The 27813-nt window shown below is 49.5% G+C and overlaps 2 protein-coding genes and 1 pseudogene across 6 annotated transcripts in view; 2 read left to right on the top strand and 1 right to left on the bottom strand.

Annotated features, from left to right (window-relative positions):
* The window catches only part of SNAP47 (synaptosome associated protein 47), a 122241-nt gene extending 105695 nt beyond the window's left edge, over positions 1–16546 (bottom strand). Inside the window, exon 1 of one of the 3 annotated variants that reach the window (XM_070416707.1) lies at positions 16254–16546. The gene's annotated coding sequence lies outside the window, so the exon portion shown is untranslated. The remainder of the gene's footprint in view (positions 1–16253) is intronic. The other 2 variants (XM_070416706.1, XM_070416704.1) reach the window with 2 other exon arrangements.
* LOC139011528 (beta-1,3-galactosyl-O-glycosyl-glycoprotein beta-1,6-N-acetylglucosaminyltransferase 3-like) lies at positions 5050–11629 on the top strand (annotated as a pseudogene).
* A 105-nt stretch (positions 16547–16651) lies between the features above and the next one.
* JMJD4 (jumonji domain containing 4) lies at positions 16652–25261 on the top strand. 3 transcript variants are annotated; one of them, XM_070416703.1, is made up of 7 exons: positions 16652–16980; positions 17091–17176; positions 17432–17597; positions 19725–19850; positions 20193–20439; positions 20962–21108; positions 21432–25261. In XM_070416703.1, exons 1-7 carry the CDS (start codon positions 16889–16891, stop codon positions 21729–21731), a joined length of 1164 nt encoding a protein of 387 aa, XP_070272804.1. In that variant the 5' UTR covers positions 16652–16888; the 3' UTR covers positions 21732–25261. The 3 variants fall into 3 exon arrangements, with proteins under 3 accessions (XP_070272804.1, XP_070272803.1, XP_070272802.1); XM_070416702.1 differs by having other exon boundaries at positions 16652–17176; positions 20962–21060; XM_070416701.1 differs by having other exon boundaries at positions 16653–17176.
* The last annotated feature ends 2552 nt before the right edge of the window (positions 25262–27813 follow it).

The following is a 27813-nucleotide window of genomic DNA, read 5'->3' as shown; positions in this document are numbered from 1 at the left end:
CACCATTTCTCTCCACTAATACTAGCAGCGAATATTTTAGCAGCCCACTGCCATGTCATTAGTCTTGGACTGACTTGTTTGGTGTGCGCAACAGGAAATATTTCGCTTTCAGAAAACAAGAAAAATGGGTTTATTTGCATTACGCTTATTAATTTCTGCAGTTATTCAGTGTCTGGTAAGTTAATGTTAAAAAAATTAATTTTTATTAAAATGTTCTATTATTTTATGTTAACGGTTACTCATTTATTTCAGCCCTTTGTATTCAGCATGTCTCTATCGAAATAAACCTACGTTTCTATGAAAATTGAAGCTTTTGTTTTTTTGTGGCCCACATAAACTTAAACCTTGTTTATTTGGCCTGTGTTAGCCTTTGAGTTTTACCTGCTTGCTGTACAAGGTCAAACCACAAGGAAATGACATTGACGTGGCTAGAGCTAGGCCTTCTAAGGCTCTTCCAAGTAGAGGTCCACCTGCAATACTGCACATCTTCCACTTCTCTGTGTCTCTCACATACACACTCTTCAGTGATAATAAAATTTCACTTATAAAAATGAGAACAAATCCCTAATATTATCTCTTAAAATGCTGACAAGTGTGGCTTTCTCGGTCTGGCTAGGGGCCAAAGGGATTCTCTGCATCTGGTCAACAAGTTTTAGCCACCATACCACACTGGGCTACAAGGACAAGAGAAACGACACTGACATAAGTCCCAGGCTCCCGGAGCTTAGAACCCAGTGGAAATCTATGGATTTCCTCACTGAGCTACATTCTAAAGACCCAGACTCTTCAGTGTAATTGTACAGACACCACATCAAACAACACAAGGTCTGACAACAAAAAAGGTAGAACCTACACCTAAAGAACTTGTGTGGAATTGATTCCTAATTATAAAGAAACAGTGATTTGAGAAAAGGCAACATATCATCAAATACAAAGGCAGTTAACACAAATGAAACCCCCAAGTTCATAGGGCTGCAGACATGATCAGGACTATGGCAACAGTCTAATGGGTCTCCTGCCTTTGGCATTTGCCACCCCAAAGCATCCTGCACTGCCACCGCAATCTCTCTAGAGTGAGAGACCCTGGTGCACCCAGCCCTTACCTCTCCCTGCCCGCCCCCCCCCCCCCCCCCATGAGGCTGTGTAGACCTGGCACACTCACTATACCTGTATGAGGCAGAATGACCACTTATTTGACTGTAAGCTCCCAGAGGACAGGTATTTTGTTCATAATCCTAACTCAGAGAACACTTTGTGACCAAATTAATGGAACAGAAACTCATGGTTTATACTGTTGTCCAGTGAGGACCCTCAGCCTGGCTGAGGTCCATGTTGCAGGCTGGCTTCATCCTGCTGTTTGGAATCCTACTGATGGCAGCCTTAATACTGTTATATAAATTGCATAGATCTGGTCCCAGTCAAATTAACCAGAGTGGCTGATGGAGTGAAATGGGAATATTCATCAAGGCCAAGATGATACAGAAACAAGAGGTGGACATTATTGAGAGGCAATTCTCCATGGTATTTCTCCACATCTGGTGTCAGGGTCTATCCCAGACTATCTTTCTCACAGCTGTAGATGGTGTCTCCCTTCTGGTCAACCTGGGTAACAGGATACTGTCCTCTTGGAGATAAGGGTTAGGAAGGTTTGCTAGCAGACCCCTTATAAATTTGGAGGATTCCTTGCTGTAACACAAACCCACACTGTGTGCAGCATGTACTAGGGTCCTGAAAACCTGGGGCACAGGGTAACAGATGCACATAAAGCCTGCTGTACCATGCATAACAGGCCCTTTCTCTCTGACCAGAGTCCCTGTCTGCTGCCTCATCTAGAAAACTGTGGCAGGGTCACTGCTAACCTGCCAGTCTCCCATCCTTCACAGATACTGACAGTGATGTACACCACAAAGATCATTCTACTCAGGGTATAAGTTCTTCACACCAGAATCCTATCCTATATAATAAAATCCTAATATGCTAAGTGTCCAGTAGACCGGTCGGCCATTCAACCAATCAAAGTGTAATATGCTAATGATATGCTAAGGCCACTCAACCACTTGGTATGACGTGCACTGACCACCAGGGTACAGACAGTTGACCGGTTGAGCAGTCACTATGATGTGCACTGACCACCAGGGGCAGAGTGTCAACCGGTCAACCAGTCGCTATGATGTGCACTGACCACCAGGGGGCAGACGCTCCGACACATAGATTAGCTTGCTGCTGGGGTCCGGCCGATCGGGACTGAGTGAGAAGGGCCGGACACGCCCTGGAGCCCTTCTGCGGTACCTCCCTGGCTGGCCAACCTCCCGCATTTCTCCCTGGCCCAGATTGTGCACCAGAGGGGTCACTCAGCCTGGCCTGCACCCTCTCACAATTCAGGATCCCTTGTAGGATGTCGGAGAGCTGTTTTTGGCCCGATCCTGTGGGCCAGGCTGAGGGACCCCACTGGTGCACAAATTCATGCACTGGGCCTCTAGTCTCAAATAAAACTAAATATTTAGGAAGCAAACGCCAGAAACCCACTCAATTCATAACACCCTAGGATGTTTCTATTGGACTTAAAGGAATACTAAAGCTTTCCCCAAATTTTGATTCACTTTAAAAATAAGCATATTGACGGCCAGCATGGCTCAGTGGTTGAGCATCAACCTATGAACCAGGAGGTCACAGTTCTATTCCTGCTCAGGGCCTGGGTTGCGGGCTCAATTCCCAGTGTGGGGCTTGCAAGAGGCAGCCAACTGATGATTCTCTCTCAGTATTGATGTTTTTATCTCTGTCTCCTTCTCTCTTCCTCTCTGAAATAAAAAAATAAAAAAATAAATAAAGCATACGAAAAGTTCAGAAACAAGAAGTCAGAATGCTGGTTACAATTGGGTAGATGGGAGGGAGCCTATATATAGGTGCCTCTGTGGCTGGTGATATTCTACTTCTTGTCCTGGGTGTACTCATTTTGTAATAATTCAAAATTATGCATTTTCTTTTCTTGTGATTTATTCATTATTTTGCATTAATACTTCAATAAAAGGTTTATTGAATGTTTAGCAATATAAACTGTATTAAAAAGTACTAATAAATGTACATATGAAAGGTATACCAGACCTGAATTTCAACTGGATGCTACAATTTCACAAACATCTGAAATCACTGTCCTAGGCAGAAGCACAATTAGAAGACACACTACCACATGGCTGTCACACTAGTTAACAGCAGATGTGCCATCTTATTTGCATGTGACCCCTTGTCAGTTACTTACCTCTCTGCCTCCATTTCCTGATCTATAAGTGGAGATAGAATTGTCCCTATCCCGCACCACAGTGGTAAACTTTAACTGATTTGATATATCAAAGGCACTTAGAAGAGCACCTGGCTCCTATATGCTACATGTGACATTATGATCATATTTAATCATACAAAATATCTAGAACTAACTCTGCTCATTGCTTAGAAGTGGGAAAAGTCTATAGCTTCCTCTGGACTCTTTTTTTTAATTTCTCATATGACTGCTAGAATGTCTCGTCCAAAATCTGCCATTTGGCCTAACTGGTTTTTACTATCTGATCAGAGTTGGCTACAGACAGCACCTAGCCACAAATACAAACAGACACACACAAACATGATGATGAAGAAAAGAAAAGATGGAAGAATGTGCCCAGTGAACACAAAGTTAAGGTGCCAGGTTAAAGCAAGACAACTCGATCCCACCACAGGACAAATAAATTTAACTTCTATGTTAATCCAACTCAAGTACTTCACTAGTGCATCCTGGAATGTCTCTTCATCACCACAGGAAGGGCAGGCCTACTCATCTCAGATGCACACACATGCCAACCGGTTCCTGGTACTCATCAGTACAGATCATCAGCTGGGCTAATGACTAATACCTGAAATTAAGACAAGCCTAAAGAAGATCTGCCATATTAAGTGTGAGAACTCTGTCATCACTGCAAAATAAAACATGGTACTCAGAAGTACTATCTATAAAGATATCAGGGCTGGCTGGATCACAGAAACCATCTGCCCAACTCATATTTCATAGATGAATGTGCATAGTATGTCATGGCAGAAGCTCTGAAGTCCACTGAGAGGCTGGTCAATACTCACTCAAGAGTACTAACATCAAGTGTTTTGCACAAGTGTCAATTCTGAGAAAGAATTAGCCTTAGGATCTGGATATTTAAGGAGATACAGTACAGTTCAGACACCAGAGTAATACAGGTAAGGAGACATAACACTTACAAATAAGAAACAGTAAGACTTCACATACTTGGACTAAAGAGCAAAGATAATATGTGGTAATCCTGGAACAGGCTGCTGTGGCTTAAGACTATAGGGAAGGCAAGCCTTCTACTTGAAGAATGTGGTACAACTGGAGGAGAAAGCAGCAGGCCCAGTGCACCTTTTCGCATTGATAAGCATCACCACCCAGGCCACAGAGGAGGACCTGAGGCTGGCAGGGTCAGAAATTTGCCCAAAGAGACAAACCCAAGAATCTGTCTTCTTAGCGAGGATGACAATTAATGCCAGACCAAGGAAAATCACAACACTAAAAATGCAGGCAATGGAAAAAGGCTGGTGATTTATCCATCGTGACTACGTAATGAAGTTTCTATAAACGCCCAAGAGGATGGGGCTACAAGAGCTTCCGGGTTCATGAACTTCTGGAGATGCGTGGAGAATGGCGCACCTGGATCAGGCATGGAAACTTTGGGCCCTTTCCCACATACCTTTCTCTGTGCATCTCTTCCATCTAGCTGTTCTAAATTATATCCTTTTTACAGCAAACCAGTGACCCCAAATTAAGGAGGAGCCCGAAACAGTTACTTGGACGCCCTGTGAATATCAGAAAGTATATTTTGGAGGGGTTAAAAGAAGACCAAGGGATATGGTTTTCACATCTGCTTCCATGGAACCCAACCAATCTTCACTGGGAAACAGAAACAAACCATGGCAAGAGATCTACCCTAAATAGGAAAGAAGCTATTAAAGGATTCCAATCTCCTCTTCCTTCCCTGTGCCCAAACTCTACTGATCTCCCATACCATAAAGATGATTTGGTGGAGGAAGAAACTCTATCGGCAGCCTAACCTGTGGGCCCTGGGCTCTATTTGCTGTTGGCCATTGTTGCTCTGAGACTCTCTCTCAGATTGAAATGTGACTTTGATGCCCTGGATCTGAAGTCCACAGACTTTCGAAGCAAGCACTATAGAGACATCTTGTACAAGTCCCTGCAGTTGACAGCAAGGAGATCCATCAACTCTTCTAGAATCATCCAAGGGGACAAGGAAGCAATGATTGAGGCTCTTCTGGACAGGCTGGAAGTTAAGAAGAAGTGGGAGCCTGGTCATCATGACCAGAGACGGTGAGTTCTTTAAAGCCAAAAGGAAGTTCATACTGTACCCACTCAGCAAAGAAGAGTTAGACTTCCCTATTGCATACTCTATGGTGGTCCACAAGAAGACTGAAAACTTTGAAAGGCTGCTGAGAGCTGTGTATACTCCTCAGAACATATATTCTGTTCACATGGATGAGAAGTCCCCAGAAACTTTCGAAGAGGCATTCAGGGCAATTATTTCATGCTTCTCAAATGTCTTCATGGCCAGTAAGTTGGTTCGGGTGGTTTATGCCTCCTGCTCCAGGGTACAGGCAGACCTGAACTGTATGGAAGACTTGCTCCAGAGCTCAATGCTATGGAAATATTTCCTGAATACATGCGGAACAGACTTTCCTATAAAGACCAATGCCGATATGGTCCTGGCCCTCAAAATGCTGAATGGGAAGAACAGTATGGAGTCCGAGATACCTACTGAGTACAAAATATCACTATGAGGTAACAGACACAATATACATAACTAACAAGATGAAGGACCCTCCACCGAGTATTTTACCTATTTCATGAGGAATGCCTACATTGTAGCTTCTTGAGGCTTTGTCCAGCAGGTCTTCAAGAACCCCAAAGCCCGGCAACTGATTGAGTGGGCAAGATACCTATAGCCCCGATGAACACCTCTGGGCCATGCTTCAGCGTGCCCCATGGATGCCTGGCTCTGTTCCCTACCACCCCAAGTTTCACATGTCAGACACAGCTGCCACTACCAGGCTGGTAAAGTGGCAGGGCCATAAAAGAGACATCAGCATGGGCGCACCTTATGCACCTTGCTCTGGAACCCACCAGCAGTCTATCTGTATTTATGGCGTTGGGGACTTTCACTGGATTCTTCAGAACCATCACCTGTTGACCAACAAGTTTAACCTAAAGGTGGATAATAATGTTCTTCAGTGCTTAGAACAGTGGTTCTCAACCTTCTGGCCCTTTAAATACAGTTCCTCATGTTGTGACCAAACCATAAAAATATTTTCGTTGCTACTTCATAACTGTAATGTTGCTGTTATGAATCGTAACGTAAATATCTAATATGCAGGACAGTCTTAGGCGACCCCTGTGAAAGAGTCATTCAACTGCCAAAGGGGTCGCAACCCACAGGTTGAGAACCGCTGGCTTAGAAGAATACTTACCGTATAAGGCCATCTACAGACTGAACTCGGATACACTGAGAGTACTGCTACCTCAGATTGAAATGCAGGGCAAGAACATGTGCAAACATGCCCAGAATGTTCTGGGACAGTGTGAGTGGGAGACCAGGTCTCTGGAATCCATGGCATCACGCAGGGTTAGGGGGCTGCTACTAGAGCAGGGGTGGGCAAACTTTTTGACTCGAGGGCCACAATAGGTTCTTAAACTGAACCGGAGGGCCGGAACAAAATCATGGGTGGAGTGTTTGTGTGAACTAATATAAATTCAAAGTAAACATCATTACATAAAAGGGTACGGTCTTTTTTTTTTTTTTTAGTTTTATTCATTTCAAACGGGCCGTAGTTTGCCCACGGCTGTACTAGAGTGTGGGTAAGCAGATCTGTTGCTTTGCAAATTGCTATCCCGGATGAACACTGACTTAGCTCTCCCCATTCCCAGTAGCCTCTCCACTGACTTTCTCACAGAGTGAGCTAGCTATTTGGGAGAGCCAGGGAGGGAAGTGTGACAGGGGACCCTGGATTTTAGTTGAATGTTTGGTGTCCAGCTTTTCCATTCTGTGGAGATGCCATTCCTAATAATTCTATGCTTGATTGTGGGGAGGGGAGTTTAATGAAAAGAGGGCCTTCTCTTGTACTATTAACTTAAAAATATATAGCTCCTAATTCAAACTTCTACCTCCGCTTTCTGTTTGGGAAGCCAGAAATAAGACAAAAGTGTGATACTTTTTTTCATTACTATTGATGGCATTTAAAATCCCTCTTGGCTGGCCAGAGACTCCCCATTATTCCAAAATGATCATGGCAGGCTGTATAAATAGCAAATTCAAAAAAATATAGAGGTACAGAGCTGATGCTTTCATTGTTGAAAGCCCTCCTCCTGTTGTTTACATTGCCAGATTCGTGACTCTTCTGTATGGGAAAAGGCAGGGTGATTTAACCAATCTGACCACCGTATCTTTATGGGGAAATTACAACCCTAATTTAGTTGGCTTCACAGCCAAAGCTTAACGTTCTATAACAAAGATAATAGCTAGTTTAGGTAAGATTACCATATAATTTTTTGTCCAAACTGGAACACTTTTACAGGAGGGAGGGTGGCTATACTATTAAAATTATGTGGGGAAACAAGAATAAACTACGACTGTTTAGCTAAACCAGAAAATCAGGTTATTTCACATTTACTAGTAGGCCTTTTGAGTGAAAACTCTTTTAAGTATGTGCATGGAAGAGTCACTATTTGTGGTTCTCTGGCTTATACATTTCCTCATGGGGAGAAAATTATGTGTGTGTGTGTTTGCCACCACTCCCCCAAAATGTTACCCAGTGAAACGATGATCTCTGAAGCTCCAGAGATAATTGTCATAGTATTATGACAATTGGCTATTGGCTATTAGAAATACTCTTCTGTGATGGAAAGGGGATACTACATAAAAAGAAGCATATCTTGTATATAGTACAGTTGATCTTCTGCATACAATATGCTTTGGAAAAGTGATTTAAATACAAACTAATTTGTGTAATTTGAAAAAAAAATGCAGGCCACGGCAGGGAGAACCAAGATGGTGGCATAGGTAAATGCCTGTACTCTCTGCCTCCCATAATCACATCAAAATTACAACTAAAATACAGAACAACCATCATTCAGAACCACCTGAAAGCTGGCTGGATGTAAGTTCTACAACTAGAGAAGTAAAGAAGAAAGCACATCAAGACTGGTAAGAGGGGCAGAGATGCGGAACAGGCTGGTCTGACACCCACATGTGCTGTTTTTTTAATCTGGAGGGAGATCATCTTTGCAAAGGCCACAGGTGAGAAGCAGGGGATCCCAGCTGCACACCGGAACCCAAGCCCAGGTTCCAGAGCTGGGAAGAGAAGTCCCAGTAACTTCAGGCTGAGTGATATGGAGGCTGCTGGAGAACCAGGTGTTCCTTTTAAGAGGCCGACACACAAACTTACTTAGACTTGATCTCTCTGAGCTCCAGCGCTGGGAGGGTTTGGGAGACCCAAACAAATAAGGGGAGGAACTGTATTGTCTGGCATCAGGGCAAGAACTCAGGGGTGGCTTTCTTCCAGATGAGGGTGCTTCCAGGGGTCATTGTTCCTGTGCTGGGTCCTCCCCCATTGCAGAGATGGTTGGCAGCCATATCTGAGTTTCCATCAGCATGACTCACACTGTTTGCTGAACCCTGATGATTCTCTGAGACCCCACCCTAACCAATTTGCAGCCCCACCCAAGCTGTTTTTCCATATGAATGGTCTGTCTGGCTCAGGCTTCAGACTTTGCTAAAATCTCTCAAACAAACTGCAACTGGTATCAGTGTGCCCCAATAAAAGGCCCAAGACCCGGCACTAGCACAAGTCTGCCTTGCTTCACAGCTAGGCCTCACCTGGGCATCGGAAGTGCCCAATACAAATAGCAGCAGTCTGTGGATCTCTCTGTAGCTCGTGCTGGGTAGCCCCAGGCAGTGGCTGATTTTGCACACCTCTGGAGGACCTAGAGCCAGTGGACAGCTTCAGACCATAACAGATTACAACTCTACACATCCACAAGCAATAAAGGGGCTGACTCAGTGAGCACCAAAGCCCCACTGAAGTAAGTCCTGCTCCATTGGGGTGTCTCCTGTGCAGCAGCTCTCCCACTGTGGTTGCAGCTGGTCCTCACAGCCAATTGGCCTGGAGGTCAACTCCTCCCAGTGACATCAACAGCAATCAAGGCTCAACTACAACAAAACTATGCACACAGCCCACACAGGGGTACACCTAGAGTGCCCAGCTCAGGTGACTGGGGAGGCTGAGCCACTGGGCCCTACAGGACACCTAATACCCAAAGCCGCTCTAAGCCTAAGAATTCTAAGAGACATTGCAGCTCTGCCTAATACATAGAAACAAACACAGGGAAACAGCCAAAATTCGGAGACAAAGAAACATGTTCCAAATGAAAGAATTGGAAGCATATAAACTAATGGATACAGAGTTCCAAACAATGGTTATAAGGTTACTCAAGGATCTTAATGAAAGCTTTAAGGGACTCAAAGAGAGCTTCCAGGGACTTAGTGAGACTTTCAAGGATCTTAGTGAGAATGTCAAAGACATGAAAAAGGACCAGTCAGAAATTAAGCATACACTAACTCAGTGGTCGGCAAACTGGCCCCTTGAGTGTGGCTCTTCCACAAAATACCACGTGCGGGCGCGCACGTACAGTGCAATTGAAACTTCGTGGCCCATGCCACGGGGCCAAAGAGCCGCATGTGGCTCGCGAGCCGCGGTTTGCCGACCACTGCACTAACTGAAATAAAGAATAATTTACAGGGATTCAACAACAGAGGAAAGGATTCTGAGAATCAAATCAATGATTTGGAATATAAGGAAGCAAAAAACACTTAATCAGAAGAGCAAAAAGAAAAATGAATTAAAAAAATATGAAGATAGTGTAAGGAACCTCTGGGACAACTTCAAACATACCAACATTTGCATTATGGGGGTGCCAGAAGGAGAAGAGAAAGAGTAAGATACTGAAAACCTATTTGAAGAAAGAATGACAGAAAAATTCCCCTACCTAGTGAAAGAAATAGACTTATAAGTCCAGGAAGTGCAGACAGTCCCAAATAGGAGGAACCCAGAGAGGCCCACACAAAGACACATCAGATTAAAATGCCAAGGGTTAATGACAAAGAGAGTATCTTAAAAGCAGCAAGAGAAAAGCAGTCCATTACCTACAAGGGAGCATCCATACAACTATCAGCTGATTTCTCAACAGAAACTTTGCAGGCCAAAAGGGAGGGGCAAGAAATATTCAAGGTGATGAATAGTAAGGACCTACAACCAAGATTACTTTACCCAGCAAAGCTATCATTTAGAACTGAAGGTCAGATAAAGAGCTTCACATACAAGAAAAAGCTAAAGGAGTTCATCACCATCAAACCAGTATTACATAAAATTTTGAAGGGTATTTTTGAAGAAGAAGAGGAGGAGGAGGAGGAGAAGGAGGAGGAAGAAAATAAAAAATATGAACTATAAAATGGCAATAAATACATATCTATCAACAATTAAATCTGAAAATCAAAATAAACCAACAAGACATCTAATGAACAAAATAAACTGGTGAATAAAATAGAATCAGAGGCATGAAAATATGGAACAGACTGGCAAATCTCAGAGGGAAGGGGGTAGGGGGCAGGAAGAGATTAACCAAAGATCTTACTTATGGACACAGACAGAAGGGTGGTAAAGGCCTGGGGCAGGGCGGGATAGGAACCAGGTGTGGTGGGGGGGACAATGGGGGAGAAAAATGGGGACATCTGTAATGCTCTCAACAGTAAAGACTTAAAAAGAAAAAAAAGGGTGAAAAGATAAAATAAAATAAAAATGCAGGCAACAACAGCCTCACACTCTCATCCCAGGAGACTCTGAAGGAGCCAGAAAGTCCACGCTCTTATGTCACTGGCAAGTCAGCAAGGAGCTCCTCAGCTGTCTGACTCCTGACCTCTGAACAAAGGACAGTGGTATCTTCTTGAGGGGCCTGACCTATGAGCTCTCCACACACGCTGGACCTTGCAGAAGCTCATCGTGGGGGCAAGAGTAGCTGGGCCTGCCTTTCCTCTATGCCAACAGCTCAAGCAGGATAAGAGGGAACCTTAAGGCACCTGCATCTTCATCAGCCCTTTCTCCCTAGTGAGAGGAGCACTCACCTGGGTATTCTGAGACAAGCACAGACAAAATGCAGAACATGGCTGCGTGGAACTGACCTCTCACAGGACAGGACCCAGGTGCCACAGGCCCCAGCCAGTTATGACCAACATACCTATCATGCACACAACCTGCTAGATTGTGAAAAATGCCAAAGGTCTCTACTTTCAGAATTAGGGGTTGACTATGACATCAGTGTCACCATGGTTTTCAGTGTTTTCATGTCTGACAAATGTTGGGGTCCAAGTACCTCAGGCCTCCATCACAGCAGCATGCTCACAGCCTTGGTCAACCCTGAACCTGCTGCTCCAGGACACTGAATGGCCTTTGCCCCAGTGACATCGTCTATCCCAAAATGGAGCCTCATCATGGAGCCCTCATCAACCACAGCACTCACCACAACTCCTAAGAGCCTATAAATGTGCTCACATGAGGGACAACTGGGTCTGCATACTGGAGAAGCAAACATCATGCGGAGATTGCCTTGTGCACAGTGCCAGAACATCCAGGCACCCAGGAAGTATCTGCTAAGTCAGTGATGGCGAACCTTTTGAGCTGGGCAAGTCAGCATTTTGAAAAACCCTAACTTAACTCTGGTGCCGTGTCACATATAGAAATTTTTTGATATTTGCAACCATAGTAAAACAAAGATTTATATTTTTGATATTGATTTTATATATTTAAACTCGAGGCCCGGTGCACAAAAATTTGTGCACTGGGGGGGCGGGGGGGGGGGGGGGGTCCCCAGCCCGGCCTGTGCCCTCTCGCAGTCTGGGACCCCTCGGGAGATAACGACCTGCTGGCTTAGGCCTGCTCCTGGGTGGCAGAGGGCAGGCCCAATCCCTAAGTGCAGCCCCTGGTCAGGCTCAGAGCAGGGCCGATTGGGGAGTTGGGGCGCCGCCCCCTGTCATGCACAGAGCAGGGCAGATCGGGAGGTTGCGATGGCTCCCTCAGTCATGCTCAGGGTAGGGCCGATTGGGGGGGTTGGGGCACCGCCCCCTGTCACACTCAAGGCAGGGTCGATGGGGAGGTTGTGGCGCCACCCCGTCACGCACAGAGCAGGGCCGATCAGGGGGTTGGGGCGCCGCCCCCTGTCACTCAAAGAGCAGGGCCAATCAGGGGGTTGGGGCGCTGCCCCCTGTCACTCACAGAGCAGGGCCGATCAGGGGGTTGGGGCGCTGCCCCCTGTCACTCACAGCGCAGGGCCCATCAGGGGGGTTGGGGCTCCGTACCCTGTCACTCAAAGAGCAGGGCCCATCAGGGGGTTGGGGCGCTGCACCCTGTCACACTCAGGGCAGGGCCAATGGGGAGGTTATGGCTCTACCCTGTCACACACAGAGCAGGGCCCGTGGAGGGGGGTTGGGGCACCACCCTCTATCACCCACAGAGCAGGGCCGATCAGGGGGTTGCAGCACCGCCACTGTCACACTTGGGGCAGGGCCGATGGAGAGGTTATGGCTCTACCCTGTCACACACAGAGCAGGGCCCGTTGGGGGGTTGGGGGGGTTGGGGCGCCGCACCCTGTCACACACAGAGCATGGCCGATCAGGGGGTTGGTGCGCTGCACCCTGTCAAACACAGAGCCGCAGGGCAATCAGGGGATTGGGGAGCTCCCCCCTATCAGGCACAGAGCAGGGCTGATCAGGGGGTTGGGGCGCCTTCCCGTCATGAAAAGAGCAGGGCGGATAGGGAGGTTGTGGCCCCGCCCCCTGTCACACACAGAGCCGCAGGGCAATCAGGGGGTTTGGGCGCTGCCCCGTCACGCTGATCCCGGTGCCAGGAGCCTCGCTGCTCTGCTGATCCCGGTGTCGGGAGGCATATTACCCTTTTACTATATAGGATAGAGGCCTGGTGCATGGGTAGGGGCTGGCTGGTTTGCCCTGAGGTTAAGTGGAGGCTCATGGCTGGAGACAGAGACTGTGAGAAGGGCACATGCCCAGGAAGAGAGGCAGCCAACTGCTGCCTGTGGGTGTGGAGGCTCCATGGACAGACTGTCCAGAGTGTCCTGGATCAGGGTGGGGGTCCCCACTGGGGTGCCTGGCCAGTCTGGCTGAGGGGCTGAGGGCTGTTTTCCGGTTGGCAAGCGACTGAAGCTCCCAACCGCTCCTTTTTTCTTTCTTTTTTTTTTTTATTCTGGGCCAGCTTTAGCTCTGAGGCCTCGCTGCTGAAAACATCGATACAATGTTGCAGTCGGCTGGGTGAAGCCTGGCTGACTGACAGCCGGTTTCTGGGGTTTTGTTTAGCTTCTTATTTGCAACATAGTACATAGTTGCTTAGAGTTGCAGCTGAGAGGCCGGCAAGTTAGGCGGGGAACGTTGGAGTCTGCAGTCACTGAAGCAAGTAAGCCTCCCTGCTCGCTTCAGTGCATGGCTGCCGGCCGCCATCTTGGCTGACAGTTAATTTGCATAAGGATATGCTGATTAGCCAATGGGAAGGGTAGCGGTCGTACGCTAATTACCATGTTTCTCTTTTATTAGTGTAGATGCCATTTAACAAAGAAAAATCAACCAAAAAAATGAGTGTCATAGGTTCGCCATCACTGTGCTAAGTGAATCCCATGCCATGTGGAAACATCAACTGTCCACTGTGGACTACTTTCCTCCTTTATGTGCTGATGCAGGTCCGATATGTGCTGAGTTCTGGAGTCCTTACTTGGTCCTCACCTGCTGTAATCTAGAACCTACATCTTCTAGTGAAAGACTTACAGACTTGCATGAACCCTGAAAATAGAGCTGAAATGGGAAGGAAGGTCATGACAAGGCTCCCAAGGATGTTTGGAGCTCATTGGCAGAATGATGCTCTAGGTTACTGGACCGCACTTACGATGCACGGCATTTAGTATAACATCTCTTTCAGCTCTTGCATCAGAACTGTGCCTACAGTGAAAAAGTATCAAGTAAACACCTATTTTTAGTTAATTTCCAGAGTAACAGAACCAGCAACATTTACACACCTTCCAATAACTCCTGACCACAAGAAGGCTTAGAGTCAGAACAGTGGGAGCAGTGTCTCCAGGTGCCATGGCCAGCCTTTTCCATTACCTTCATCTCCTGCTCCTCAGAGGCACCCACTTTCAACCTGGGAGGTTCCAAGTGCTATTTGGATGTTTTACTGCAGCAGCATGGTGTATTCACAGGGCGTGCCCCATCTTACTAGCTCCTCAGAGTAAATAGGACTTTATGTAATTCCCACTGCATTTCCTACAAAAGTAAACACTACAAAGTGCTTACTTTTAAACTCCCTCCTGCTGTTTTCTCGCTGACCCTCTGAGGGGTTTTCACAGGGAAGTACCCAACCCCAGGGATGTGACTCCCCAGGATGTGACCACAGTATGTCTGAGTGGGGCCCAAGCATGTACATTTCTCACCAGTTCCAGGTGATGCTAAGGCTGCCGTCTAGTGGCCTTTGAGGGACACAGACCTGCTCTCACTGGTTCTGTCAGAGACTTGTGTGTACAATGGTGGTGACACTGCTCGTGCTAGAAGGTCACCGTGTGGGCTAGGAAAAATACAACACAAATGCCTGGAACAGCCAACGCTCAAAAAAGAGCCTATCTCTTACCCTTGAGGGACAACCTTGGGGAGCATGTGGACCTGCTGGCCCAAAGCCTCCCCTTTCTTAGGAAATTTACTCTCAACCACACACCTTCAGGAGCTGGATTCCTCCCAGGCAATACCCAACTGAATTTCATTTCTCCCATGGGGAAAACTTTGACCCATATTTCCCAAATCTAGTATACTTATGAATACTTTGCCCCTCTGCCCCCTATGATCCACAACTGTGTGAGTGTGCAGGGAGGAAGAGAATACAAAGGAATGAATAAATGAATGAACACATATCTGGAATGATAGCTCTACATCAAAACGGAAAACATGCTCATCTCTGGATGGGATTATGAGTGACTCTTTTTCTCCATTTAGCCTTCCCCTTGTGTTCTCACTGTCTGCCCTAAACTAACCAGCCCAATGAAGAATGCCACACCAGCGCCAGATGGGACACAGATCACACACCTCCCACTGCTCCACTTGCCACACAATATCCACCCCAAGTCCCATCTCTCCCATGTTCTTTTTTGTTGTTGTTAATCCTCACCCAAGGAAATTTTTTCCATTGCTTTTTAAAGAAAGTAGAAAGGAAGAGGAAAGGGGAAGGGGAGGAAGTGGAGGGGAAGGAGGAGAGGGAGGGGAAGGGAGAGAGGGAAAGGGGAAGGGGGGGAAGGAAGCAGGAGAGGAGGGAAGGGAGAGGGGAGGGGAGGAGGAAAGGAGGAGGAGGGAGAGGGAGGATGCATCTTTCCCTCCAGGAAATGGGAGAGAGGTCTTATTTGCTTTTTCTTCTGCCTTACTATGTTGGAGATGTGTGAAGTTCTGCCCAACTCTGTTCTCTCTTGCTGACGCTCCACATACATGTATTCAATCGGAAAAGTTCACACAGTAACGAGTCTGGTTTCTTTCTTTCCATGCTGAGGTGGGTAGGTTTGTGAGGGTAGGACACTGATTTCTCCCATATGTTGAGACGTGACATGTCACCCCCACCACCTTTCCACTCATGTCCCTCCATTTTAGGCCTGTGGGATATGCAAGCTCAAATCCCCATCCTTGATCACCATCCCCTCTTTTCAAGTCTTCCTATTACTCCACAATCCCTCCTAGCATCTTCCAGGCAACTACCAACCCCTCCAAGTCCCCGCTATCTCTCCAGCCCCCACCCCCACCCCCCCATCCTTCAGGTCTCCGCCATCCCCCTAGGCTCCCATCATCCCCTCCAGGGCCCCATGGTTCCTCTAGGGCTCCTAGAGTCCTCCTTGACCTAGAGTCTCTAGGCCCTTCATTATTCCCTCCAGGTTTCCACCATCACCATACGCCCCCATTATCTCCTCTAGATTCCCACAATCTCCCTAGGCCCTCTTATTCCCCTTACGCCCCCACCGTCCTCTCCATGTCCCCCATCATCCCCTTAGTCCTTCACTATCCCCCAGTACCCCACCTTTGGCCCTGCTGTCCCTTTCTCAGCCCGGCCCACAACCCACCACCTACCACAGTCCCTGGGGCACTGGAAAGAGAAGGGGTCCTCACTGCCAGATAGACTAGGGACGATGCGCTCCTGAGTCTTGAGGCGCGAAGATGACGAGACGCGGGGTGGGCGCCGTTTGAAAAGCTCAGGCGCTGTGTGGACCGGAGCTGGGTCGGGTGTTTGAGGGCTGTCCCAGGCCGCCGTACCAGCGCCGGGGAGAACCGCAGCGTTGTGCGCATGCGCTCAGGGCCCGGCGCTCCGCGGCACCGGCTCCGGCAGGAACTCTGTCTGGGGCGTCTTGGTTCCTCTGGCGCTGGTGTGTGCCTCGCGATCTCGTTCCCGCCAGCGCGCGGGTACCCAAGGCGTCTGTGCGGAAGTAGTTTTAAGAAGTACTTCCTTTCACCTCCCAGGTTAACACGCCTGGCGATGGGAGGCCCGAGGCCGGCTTCCGGCTTCCGCCCTCTCCCGGCGGCTGCGGCGGCACTGGCACTCAGTCCTCCGAAGGTCCCCAGCCCCGACCCCTCTCCCCAGCCCCTCAGCTCTCGGTAGACCCTCTCCTCCCTTCCCGATCCTCCCCGCCCGAAACTTCTCCATCCCCCGATAGAACCCTTTGTTCCCTCCGGAGCCGTCCCCTCCGCCCTCAGCAGCCCCGCACCCCATGGATGCAGAGCCTGGCCTGGCATGGACAGGGAGACGCGCGTGTTCGCCGAGAGCCATTTCCGAGGCCTCCGGGGGCGTCTCCCCAGCAAGGTCTGTCCGACCCCGGACCGCGTGGACTTTATCGAGAAGCCCGACTCCTTTTCCTACACGGACTTCTTCAAGAGTTACCTGCTCCCCAACGTGCCCTGTGTTTTCTCCAGCGCCTTCACCGAGGACTGGGGCAGCAGGAAGCACTGGGTGACACCCAGTGGGAAGCCCGACTTCGATTATCTGCTTCAGAATTATGGTAGGACTGAGGGCGAACGCAAGCACAGGACTAGAGCAGAGTCCTCTTATTCTCCTCCTGCCAGATTCCCTTAGTCATACTACAAGGGCCGCAAATGAGGGTAGCCACCGAGGGTTTGGGGAGAAGGCATGAGTGGGTTCCCAAAGGAATTCATGCGGAGACGGTATAAGCAGTGAGTTGGAGGGTGGGCAGGATCAGAGAAAATGAAGAAGCTGGAGGACTCAGAAAAGTATGTGCCTGACCCTCCCTTTTCAGGAGATGTAGTTGTACCTGTGGCAAACTGCGGGGTCCAGGAATACAACTCGAACCCTAAAGAACACATGCCCCTCAAAGATTACATCAGCTACTGGAAAGAGTTCATCCAGAGAGACTACTCCTCTCCTCGGGGCTGTCTCTACCTCAAAGACTGGCACCTGTGCAGGTAAAGGTGTGGTGCAGTGGCCACGGCACTGCTTTTTCCAGGCTTGAGTGAGTCCTGGCTGCACACAGGGCATCTCCTCTTTTCCCCAGTTAGGAATTTTAATCCGTATAAAAATCCAGCTCTGCAGCACTGTGTGGCGGTGCACGCAGTTGGCTGCTGTGGAGAAGCGGGATTGGTGGGGGTGCAGGTGGGCTCTGGTAGTTACATCTTTGTCACATTTGCTCAGCGCTTCCATCTAACTGTCTTCACCCAGCCTGCCTTCCTCTGCTCAGATGCCCTCTGGAATCAGCCTCCCTTTCCAGCCCTCTTTCTCTAGATCCAGCCTGTTGTGCTGCCAGTCTCCTGACTGGCTGCCTGCCGAGCCCTGCACCCCACTGCTAGGCTCACTAAGGTCCAACTGCTCTTTCCAGCAGAACTGTGGCCCACCTGCTTAAAATCTCCATCACTGCTGAGCAGCACCAACTCTCCAAAGAGGACTTTCTTTGTCTGCTCCCTCCTACACACGTCCACCTGGGAGCTCAAGCGATGCTGCTCTGAAAACATCTCACTTTCACTGTTGTGACCACTTTCTAAGGGGTCTTCTGGTTTTGTTTCCATCTCCCCCACCCAGGGGCATGCTTTTCACCAGCAGAAACCATCCTAATCAGACTCCCCTTAGCTGGCACAAAGGTGTTTAATTAATGTTGGATGAATGAGTGCACAAATTGAATTCTTGTTTTGCTGATGTGGAAACTAAGGCTCAAAAAGGTAAAATGAGACTAGAACTAAGGCTCATATGATTCTAAGACCACTGCTAGAGTACGCGAGACACACCAGCGCCAGTGCCAGCGCCAGTCCTCACCCACAGCACCCATAGCATGTCCTCCGTGTTCCTGCCACAGCTCTTTGTATTGGGCATGGAACTTTCTGTGTAGACAGTGGTTAAGGTATGACCAGACACTGATCCTGGCCTCAGGCACTCATAGGCCCTAATGCTTATGCAGTGTGGATTTGAGCTTCAGATAAGCAATGAGTGGGGGTTTTTTGTTTATTGTTTTTTGGTGTAAATATATCCCAAGTGTGCATGGGGCACACTTGTACTAAAAACTTCATTGTTTGTTTGAAATTAGGTTTGTTTTTTTTAATATATATATTTTATTGATTTTTTACAGAGAGAAAGGGAGAGGGATAGAGAGAGTTAGAAACATCGATGAGAGAGAAACATCTATCAGCTGCCTCCTGCACATTCCCTACTGGGATGTGCCCGCAACCAAGGTACATGCCCTTGGCCGGAATCGAACCTGGGACCCTTGAGTCTGCAGGCTGACGCTCTATCCACTGAGCCAAACCGGTTAGGGCTGAAATTAGGTTTTGACTGAGTGTTCTGGCAACAGTAAAATGAAGAGAGCAGAGCAGGCCTGAGCTAGGCAGACATGGGAGGCACTGTCTGAACAGGGTTTGTGAATGGGCAGGAGTCTGAGTGCACAAGGCATGGTGTTGGGGGAACTCCAAGTGGTTTGGTGGTACTGGGTTCTCCTCCTGGCCTCTGACCAAGCATGATGCGTGAGCCTGCCTGGCATTCTCCCTTGGGCAGGTTTAACACGCTCCTGTGTTTGAGAGCCTATGGTTGGGTTGTGGGATCCACCAGTGGAGTAAGGATTTGAGAAGCTGAGGGTGAAAAGGACCTTGGTGTTCATGGCAGTCCTTGTGCCAGGGCCTGTGGCCTTGTGTCTGCTCAGCAGAGTCAAGGTCACTGGTGTGGGTAAAAACACCAAAGCGACCCAAAAGTTCAGAAAACTGTAATTCCAATGATGCATTTAGAACCCAGCTCTAAAATCCAACAGTCTGAAATCCTGGACCATGTGTTGGAGGGCCCAGAGCACATGGGTTGCTACCTCCATGGGTGGTCTAACCCTGTCACAGCACCCCTCGGCCATCTCATCTACTTATCACCCTGGTTCAGATATTTGGGTGAGCTCAGCTAGGGTCATCTGATGGACGGACCAGGGCTGGGTCGTATGAGGTGGCCCCACTCAGCCTGGCAGTTGGTGCTGGCCCTGGAAGGCAGCTCAGGGGCCCTCATATCAGTGACCATTGGGTTTGGGAGCATGGAGATGGCAGCATCCTCATGCCACTTGCTCTCTGAAGGTACTCCTCTGCCGAGGGCTTATTCACCTTGCCCGTGTACTTCTCGTCCGACTGGCTCAACGAGTACTGGGACACCCTGGACGTGGACGACTACCGTTTCATCTACATGGGGCCCGCTGGCACCTGGTAACCATGTATCCACTCCCACCCACTGCCCTGCACCTTGTCCCTGATCACTCTCCTGAACCATGTTGGCACTCTCTCAGAGCCTCTGTGAGATTACTCTTGGCCAGGCCAGGGAGTCAGCTGCCAGGTCTGGCATTTCCAAGCCCATTTCCTTTCGTGGCTCTGCTCAGAACCTGTGTCCCTCCTGCGGGATATTCTGAAGTGGGGAAGGTCTGGCTCACCCCTGTGGCTCACAGATAGGTGTGAGAGCTGGGGACCTTGAGCCTCTGAGTGTGGCCAGTCTATTTGGAAGAACCAAAGCCCACGCCCAGGCCATGAGACATCAACAGGGACTCTTCGCAGGTCGCCGTTCCATGCCGACATTTTCCGCTCCTTCAGCTGGTCTGTCAACATCTGCGGGAGGAAAAAGTGGTTCTTCTTCCCACCAGGGCAAGAAGAAGCCCTGCGGGATTGCCACGGTGGCCTACCCTACGATGTGACCGCCCCTGAATTCCTGGATAGCCACCTGCATCCTGTGCTAGAGGTCACGCAGGAGGCAGGCGAGATGGTGTTTGTGCCCAGCGGGTGGCACCACCAAGTCCACAATCTGGTAGGGTGGGTACACCCTGCTTCACGTGCCCAAGAGGTAGTCCGGGCAGGCAGGGAGAGATACCATGGGGTTTTACCAGGCTGGCCTTGACCCCCTTTCGACTGGGCCCCTCAGCCTGCTCTTGGACTTTTCTTGATGCTTCCTGAGGAGAGAGGGCTGTGCCGTCCCTACTAACTCCACAGTTGGCAGGTTGTCCCTCTGGGTGATAAGGCAGGCCATAGTGAGGCTGGGCTCATGTGTAGGCTTGTTGACCCCCCACAGCACTGCTAAGGGTTCCATCCCTCCCACATTACTTTCCTAGTCCTCACACAGTAGGGTTGTCCAGCCCCTGGGGAGCCCCACCCTGGACTAGCTATGGACTCACATGGTCCCAGACTCGGTTCCCTCTTGCCTGCTGACACCCACTGGGAGATAGGAGGGAGAGCCTTTCTCAGCTGAGGAGGGCTGGGAGGACCTCAGGATGGGGGAGGGGACAGTGCCCCTGTGGGCTTGTGGGGACAGCATGCAATCTGCCTCTTCCAGGAGGACACTATCTCCATCAACCATAACTGGGTCAATGGCTGTAACCTGGCCAACATGTGGCATTTCCTGCAGCAGGAGCTGTGTGCCGTGCAGCAAGAGGTCAGCGAGTGGAGGGACACCATGCCAGACTGGCACCACCACTGCCAGGTGGGGTGTTTGGCCTGGACAAGACTGGGGACAGGGAGAGGCCAAGGCGTGGGAGGTTGACGGGAGCTCACCAGAGACAGGGCTGCAGTAGGGGAAGGGGTGGCTACCTGGTCTGCTGGTAAGAGGGTCAGTCTGGGGCTGAGGCAGATAACCAGGGCTCAGACCAATCCATCACTGGCTGGCCTCCAGGTATCTGTCTCCATCCTCAAAGACTGGTCCATGGCTTGGGATCCTTTGCAGCTGGGACTCTGTCCACAGTCAGCAGAAACTTGCCTGGAGTTGCAGGTGAGCAGTAGCTCACTGGCCTCTCCTTTCTGCTCCAGGTCATCATGAAGTCCTGCTCTGGAATTAATTTTGAAGAATTTTACCAATTCCTCAAGGTCATTGCTGAAAGGAGGCTCCTCCTAGTGAAGAAGATAAGCCCTGGTGAACTGCAGTGCAGTGAGGACTCTGGGCTGGGCCTCCAGCACACCATTTTTGACATCAGCCGGATTGCTGAGGTGCTGGCGTCTGTGGTGGTCAACCCCGACTTCCAGAGAGTGGACACCAGCAGGTTTTTGCCGCAACCAGAGGACCTACTACAGCAGCTGCAGGAGGCCCTGGCCACCACAGAGCCTCTTTAGTGTGTGCCATGAGCGTTAGTTGGCAGCCTGACAAGGATCCTCAAGGCCCTGCTCCAGGGTCCCTTTCAGAAATAAAGCTCCATCCTCTGTGGGCTGGGACATGTGGCCTCCCAGATATGGTTCCTGCTCTTAAGGGTCTGGTACTGTCCTGGCATCCCAGACTTCAGTGCCTGTCCAGAGGGTCCAGGTTCCTTGTCCTTGGGAGGCCCAGCAGGACTGAGGACTCAGATCTGGTGAGGGGGTGGGTGAAGAGTTGTTGGTGGCCTGGACCTGTGGCAAGGCTGTGGGTATGCTGGGGACTCAGGAGTGTGAGCAGCATGTGGCTGATTTTTCTTGGTGTCCCTAGCCTGCCCTTCGCAGAGACCAGCACCAAGCTGATGGGCTTCCCATCCACAGCAGCACAGGGTAATGAATTGTCTTGCAGGCCCACTCTACAGTAGCATCACACCCCCCAGAGTCCACGCCGATTCCTCTGAAGCAAGCCCCCTGGAGTTGGGTAGAGACTGGGGCCCAAGGCACCTCCATGCTGCAGGACCTGTGTCTATCCCACATTCAAAGCACTGTTTAAATAGCTCCCTCCTTTCCTCCACTGGCCCCTGGCCCCCTTGGCAAGGTCCTGAGCCAGAGATGTCATATTGGTCTGTGCTCTAGGCCAACCCTTCAGGTATCACAGGCACTGTATTCAGGGGACACTCAGCCCTGCTGACAGTAAGTGGCAAGTCAGAACACCCGTTGCCTCCCTTTTGCTTGCTGCAGCAACACCTTCCCCTTCAGAGACTTCATTCAGGGACAGCCCTTTGCTCCCAACCAGCAGTAAGAGGATCTACCTGTAGGCCAGATGGAGCCCAGGCCTCTTCCACACCTTGCACATCCATTCTGCACCACCCACCTACTTGTTGCAACAACCATTCTGCACACTCATTCTTTCCATCTATTTCCCAACCCTTACACATCTCTTCTGTGCCAAGCAAATCAATTATTACACACTGTTCTACATTTTAACCTCTGCATGCTTATCTGCACCATCCAATTTCTACCCCCTGCACACCTGTGTGTCACTGTGATGGTATGAATGCTCTCCAGGGAAGCGGAACCAAGCTGTATGAAAAGAGATGGGGCTGGTGAGTGTGATTCTGCAGAGAAGGCTGGAGCCCCAGAGAAGAGTTGACATTATATTCTTGGATCCAAAGGCTGGACTCCGGCAAAGTTTCTGTGTTGTAGTCTGGAGGCAAAATTGCTTCTTCATAAACCTTGGTCCTTGCTCTTAAGGCCTCAACTGATTAGACAGGGCCCACCCACATCATGGCAGGGTCATTTGCTTTACTCAGTCTGCTGAGTTAAACATGAATCTCATCTAAAAACCTTTGAGGGCGTATCCACACTGGTGTTTGACCAAGTGGTGCTGTGGCCTTGCCACTTTGGCATATAAATGTGACCAGTGTAATCACTCTGCTTGTTCATTTGGATTCAGCAGTCACTGCTTACTCCAGCACCCACTTCTTAACACACCCACACTGACATTCAGCAGTCTCCTTGCACAGTTACTACGGGCAATCCAATAACACCCCCCCCTTGGTGTACTCACCTGCACCCATGCTCTTCCATTTTACTCCCTCAGTACAATTCCCTGAGTGTTTTGTTTGTTTTTAATCCTCACCCGAGGATATTTTTCCATTGATTTTTAGAGAGAGAGAAATGTTTATGTGAGAGAAATACATCAGTTGGTTGCCTCCTGCATGAGCCCCGACCAGGGCCTGGGCCTGCAACCAAGTTACGTCCCTTTGACCAGACTCCACCTGGGGCCCTTCGATCTGCAGGCCGACGCTCTATCCACTGAGCCAAACCAGCTAGGGCTCCTGGGTGTTTTTCAACCACTGGTTTGCCACAGTGTGTGACTAAACTATTCATATCGCTGTGTAATTCTGCAACCACCCATTGCACACTTGTTCTATACCAACCAACTTCCACTGTTTGCATGCCCTCTCTACTATTTAATAACTGCACACACTGTAATTCAAGAGTCACGGCCTCATTCTCCATTCAACCTCACACTTTGCACACCCAGTGTTTGCCATTCACAGTCAACTTTTACCCACTCACCATGTGCAGCTCAACAACCAATCTGTGTGCATGCATCTCACTCCATCCAACTTTTCCTCCAGCACACCCTCTGTGGCATTTAACAACTGCTTTTCTAATGCTCACAACTCGCTTTTCACAGCCACCGTGTGCTGTTGAACAGTATCTTGTACCACACCCCCTGTGCAAGAGCCACTCTGAACACTTGCTGGTTACCAACCACTATTCACCATTCTGCTCTTTCCAGCTCCCATACTGCACCACTGTGAGCCAGTGCTTGCACATTCACTACAAGTTAACAACTACTGCATGCATGTCAATTCAGTCTTTCCTTGCACATTAGCCCTACACTATCCGAGTTCCACTAAGCCATCAATAATCACCTTACAATCACTGGTTGGACAGTCACTTGCACCGTTTTGCTCTCTACTATGTCTACTTGCACAGTCACTGGGCCCTGCACAGGGGATAATTGTAGCCATCATGGGGGAAGGGATAACTCAACTGCCCCACATTTCACCCTGCTCCTGCCTTTACATGCTGTATATCCTGGAGCTCTTGAAATAAGTGATAGACTAGAGATTGTGTCTGTCCCAGAGGCTCCCTGCTGAGTCTGCTGTTAGCCCTTAAGCCCTGATCCTGGGGAAAGCCCCAGAGAGTGCTCATGTGAGCTCAAGATAGGTGTCTTTCCCTAGGGTTGGAAGCACTGCAGTATTCAATTGGTAATGATGTGTTCCTGCTGCTTGTGACATCAGTCCTGCCTGCACTCCCCACTGCCCACCAGGCTACATCTTTCAGCCCACCCCACTGCAAAGGTTACACCCCCATGACATAACCAGAGCACATTCCTCAGGGCCAGCAGGAAGGGAGTGAACACTGTACCTGAATTGAGGGGGTGGCCAGCTAGGGGCTCTCTCCCAGGACGATTCAAATCTAGGTGAAAGGCCAACTGCAGGGCCCTTGGGACAGGATGGAGTCCTGCCTGCCCTCATTTTCTTGGCTAATCTTCCTCTGGCCTTTTCCTTTCTACATTGTATGTTTTAATCTATTTTACAATTTTTCCCATTTAGTGCTGATGAATTCCAGTTTGACCTTAAAAACTACGGTTCTCCAATTGGCAGTCAAAAGATACCTCAGCAAGGGAAGCAGAAAGTGTTCCTTTTTCCTCAAAGTGTAGAAAGCCAGCCACTGTCCTGGAGCAGGAAGTGGCCCTGACAAGTGCTATTTTTAAAGATGCCCAATTTCAGGGGCTGTAGCTCTGCCTGTGTAAGTACCTTCAATCTCTAATCCCAGGAATACTGAGGGGCTGTCTCTGCTCCTAGCCCAGGTTCACAACACTGGAATGAACCTGTCCTCTGAGGAAGTGGGACTTGGGCATGTGCCTCAGGTCCAGGGAGGGAGCTGGCCCTTCTCCCACCTAAAATAAACGAATGGTTCTGCAAAACTTACAAGGAATGAGTCTGATTTAACAGGAAATGAAGAGCAAAACCACAACTTCCAGGCTATAGTAGAAACATCCTAATATATAAAAACCCTGGGTCTGTCATGACCTGAGGCTCAACCAACCGGAAGTCAGTCCTGCAGTCAGCGCTGGGTTGCCATGGTGACCCAGCACTGACTGCTGAGGGGTTTGCAAATCAGGCCCGGAGAGAAGCTTGAAGAGAGAAGCAGGGTCTAATCCGTAGCCTCTGTGGCAGCTGTTGATCAGCACTTGCCTCTCTCTTTCTCTCCAGCAGCCGCACCTCCATTTCTCTCCAGGCCTCTACTAGGGCTGCTGTTCAGCCCCACCTTTCTGATCAGGCCCCATTGATAGGCCCAGAGACGCTGACTGGCATAGAAACCGACCAATCAGAACCAAATCTGGGTGAAGTGTGAGGAGCCAATGGCTGCCTAGGAGGCGGAGCTTTTGACACTGACTGGCATAGAAACTGACCAATTAGAACCAAATTGGCCAGCAGAGGAGGGCCATTGGGGGTGAGATCAGGCCAGCAGGGGAGGGTAGTTGGGGGCAACCAGGCCAGCAGGGGAGGGCAGTTGGTAGGGGGGACCAGGCTTGCAGGGGAGGGCAGTTGGGGGTGAGATCAGGCCAGCAGGGGAGAGCAGTTTGGGGCTACCAGGCCGGCAGGGGAGGACAGTTGGAGGCGATCGGGCTGGCAGGGGAGCAGTTAGGTGTTAATCAGGCCATCAGGGGAGCGGTTAGGGAGGATCAGGCTGACAGGCAGAAGTGGTTTAGGGGCAATCAGGCAGGCAGGCAGGCAGGCAAGCAGTTAGGAGCCAGCAGTCCTGGATTGTGAGGGATGTCTGACTGCCAGTTTAGGCCCGATCCCACAGGGATCTAAACTGGCAGTCTGACATCCCGAGGGGTCCCAGATTGGAGGGTGCAGGCTGGGCAAGGGACACCCCCCCCCCCCAAGTGCACTAATTTTGTGCACTGGACCTCTAGTACTTCAATATAATACTCAAGTGTAGCTTTCACTTTTCACAAAAAATATTGTAATAAGATTTTTTTTTTACCTTTTATACAAAAATCCAATCATACCTCCTCTGAAATCTTCCCTTCCCACTGACCCCACCTCCTGTGGTCTCAAAATCCTTTGTGTCTGGCACTTGCAGGGGAGCCAGAGAACATCAGAGGGACTTAGCTGTCTCCTGTTCACCTGGTGAAGAGCCACTTATGTGATGGGTGGGTCTCTCCCAGAGGAGGGGTAGGTAAGACTTGATGATGGGATCTTTGCAATTCCATGTGCTGACAAAGGCTAGAGAGGTGAGAGGCTGGGCCAGGACCCTGGGAAGTTCACAGGAAGGTAATGTAGACATGAGAACTGCAGTCTTCAGACCTAGTGGGTGCTCTGGCTGCCTATGGGCCTAGGTGACAGGGACCCACCTGTACCTGCAAAGGGACAGCTAGTCCTCTGGTTCCCAGAGAGCAATAGGCACCCAAAGCAGAAAGTGAGCCCTAGGAATCCAGGTCAGCCTATCAACAGTCTAGCATCATACACAGCCAGAACAGAGGTCTAATGGTGAGACGAGTCTGGAAGTGGCCTGGGCTAGCAGGTTGGGAGGGAGGTGCCTGGCTGGCTAGGGCCACTTCTGTCTAGCTACCTGATGAGCCACACCCTATAGAAGTGGTCCTGAGGCTGGCAATTGCCAAGAGTCAGAAGATGCCCATTGTGAACTAAAAAAGTAAAGCTAAAAAATATTAGAACAGAGGGGAATAATAGAGAACATAGAAAAAAATAAAGCAAAAGTTGTTCTTCTGAAAATGATAATAACTACAGCCAGAGCTGGGTCTCATCCTACCTCTGGATCTGGTGCTGGAGCTGGCTAGAGCCCAGGAGTGCATGCTGAAGCAGGCCCTAGCTGTGGATCTGGTGATGGAGCTCTGGAGTTGCTGCTAGAGCTGGCTGGTGCTACAGCTGGCTTGGGAGGTAGTGATAGGGCTGCCTCTATCTCGGGTTGTTTGTAGACCTGGTGCTGGACCTAATTCTGGTGCAGGTGCTAGAATTGGTACTGAGACTAGTTCTGGTTCAGGATTTGGCACTGGCTCTAGCTTTGTAGCTCATGCCAGAGCCTCCTGACGCAGAAGCTGGCACTGGTGTGGACTCCAGCTTGGAACTAGTTTCAGAGTTGGTGTTGGATTTTATTCTAGCTCAGAATTGGTACTGACTCTGGCTTTGGAATTAGTTTTAGAGATGATTCTAGATCTATAGCTGGAGCTGACATAGGAGTTGGTGATATAGCAGTCTCTGTCTCTAGAGTTGGTGCCAGAGCTGACTCTTACTTGGGAGCTGATGCAAGAGCTGGTGCTGAAGTTGGCCCTAGCTCTGGTGTTCACTTCAGCTCTGGCAAAAATGGTGAGGCTGGCTCTAGCTCCAGAGACGGTGCTAGAGCTGCTTTAAATATGGCACTGGAGCTGGCTTTAGCATTGAAGCTGGTGCTGAAGCTGGCTTTGGCTTTAGAATTTGTTCTGATGCTAGAGCTGACTCTACCTCTGAAGCTGTAC

Source organism: Myotis yumanensis, unplaced genomic scaffold, assembly GCF_028538775.1.
Source record: "Myotis yumanensis isolate MYYU_CA2020_CCGP unplaced genomic scaffold, mMyoYum1.0.hap1 SCAF_5, whole genome shotgun sequence".
In the NCBI taxonomy this organism is placed as follows: domain Eukaryota; kingdom Metazoa; phylum Chordata; class Mammalia; order Chiroptera; family Vespertilionidae; genus Myotis; species Myotis yumanensis.
The sequence above is the reverse complement of the archived record's forward strand: the minus strand, read 5'-3'. Positions and strand labels throughout refer to the sequence as shown.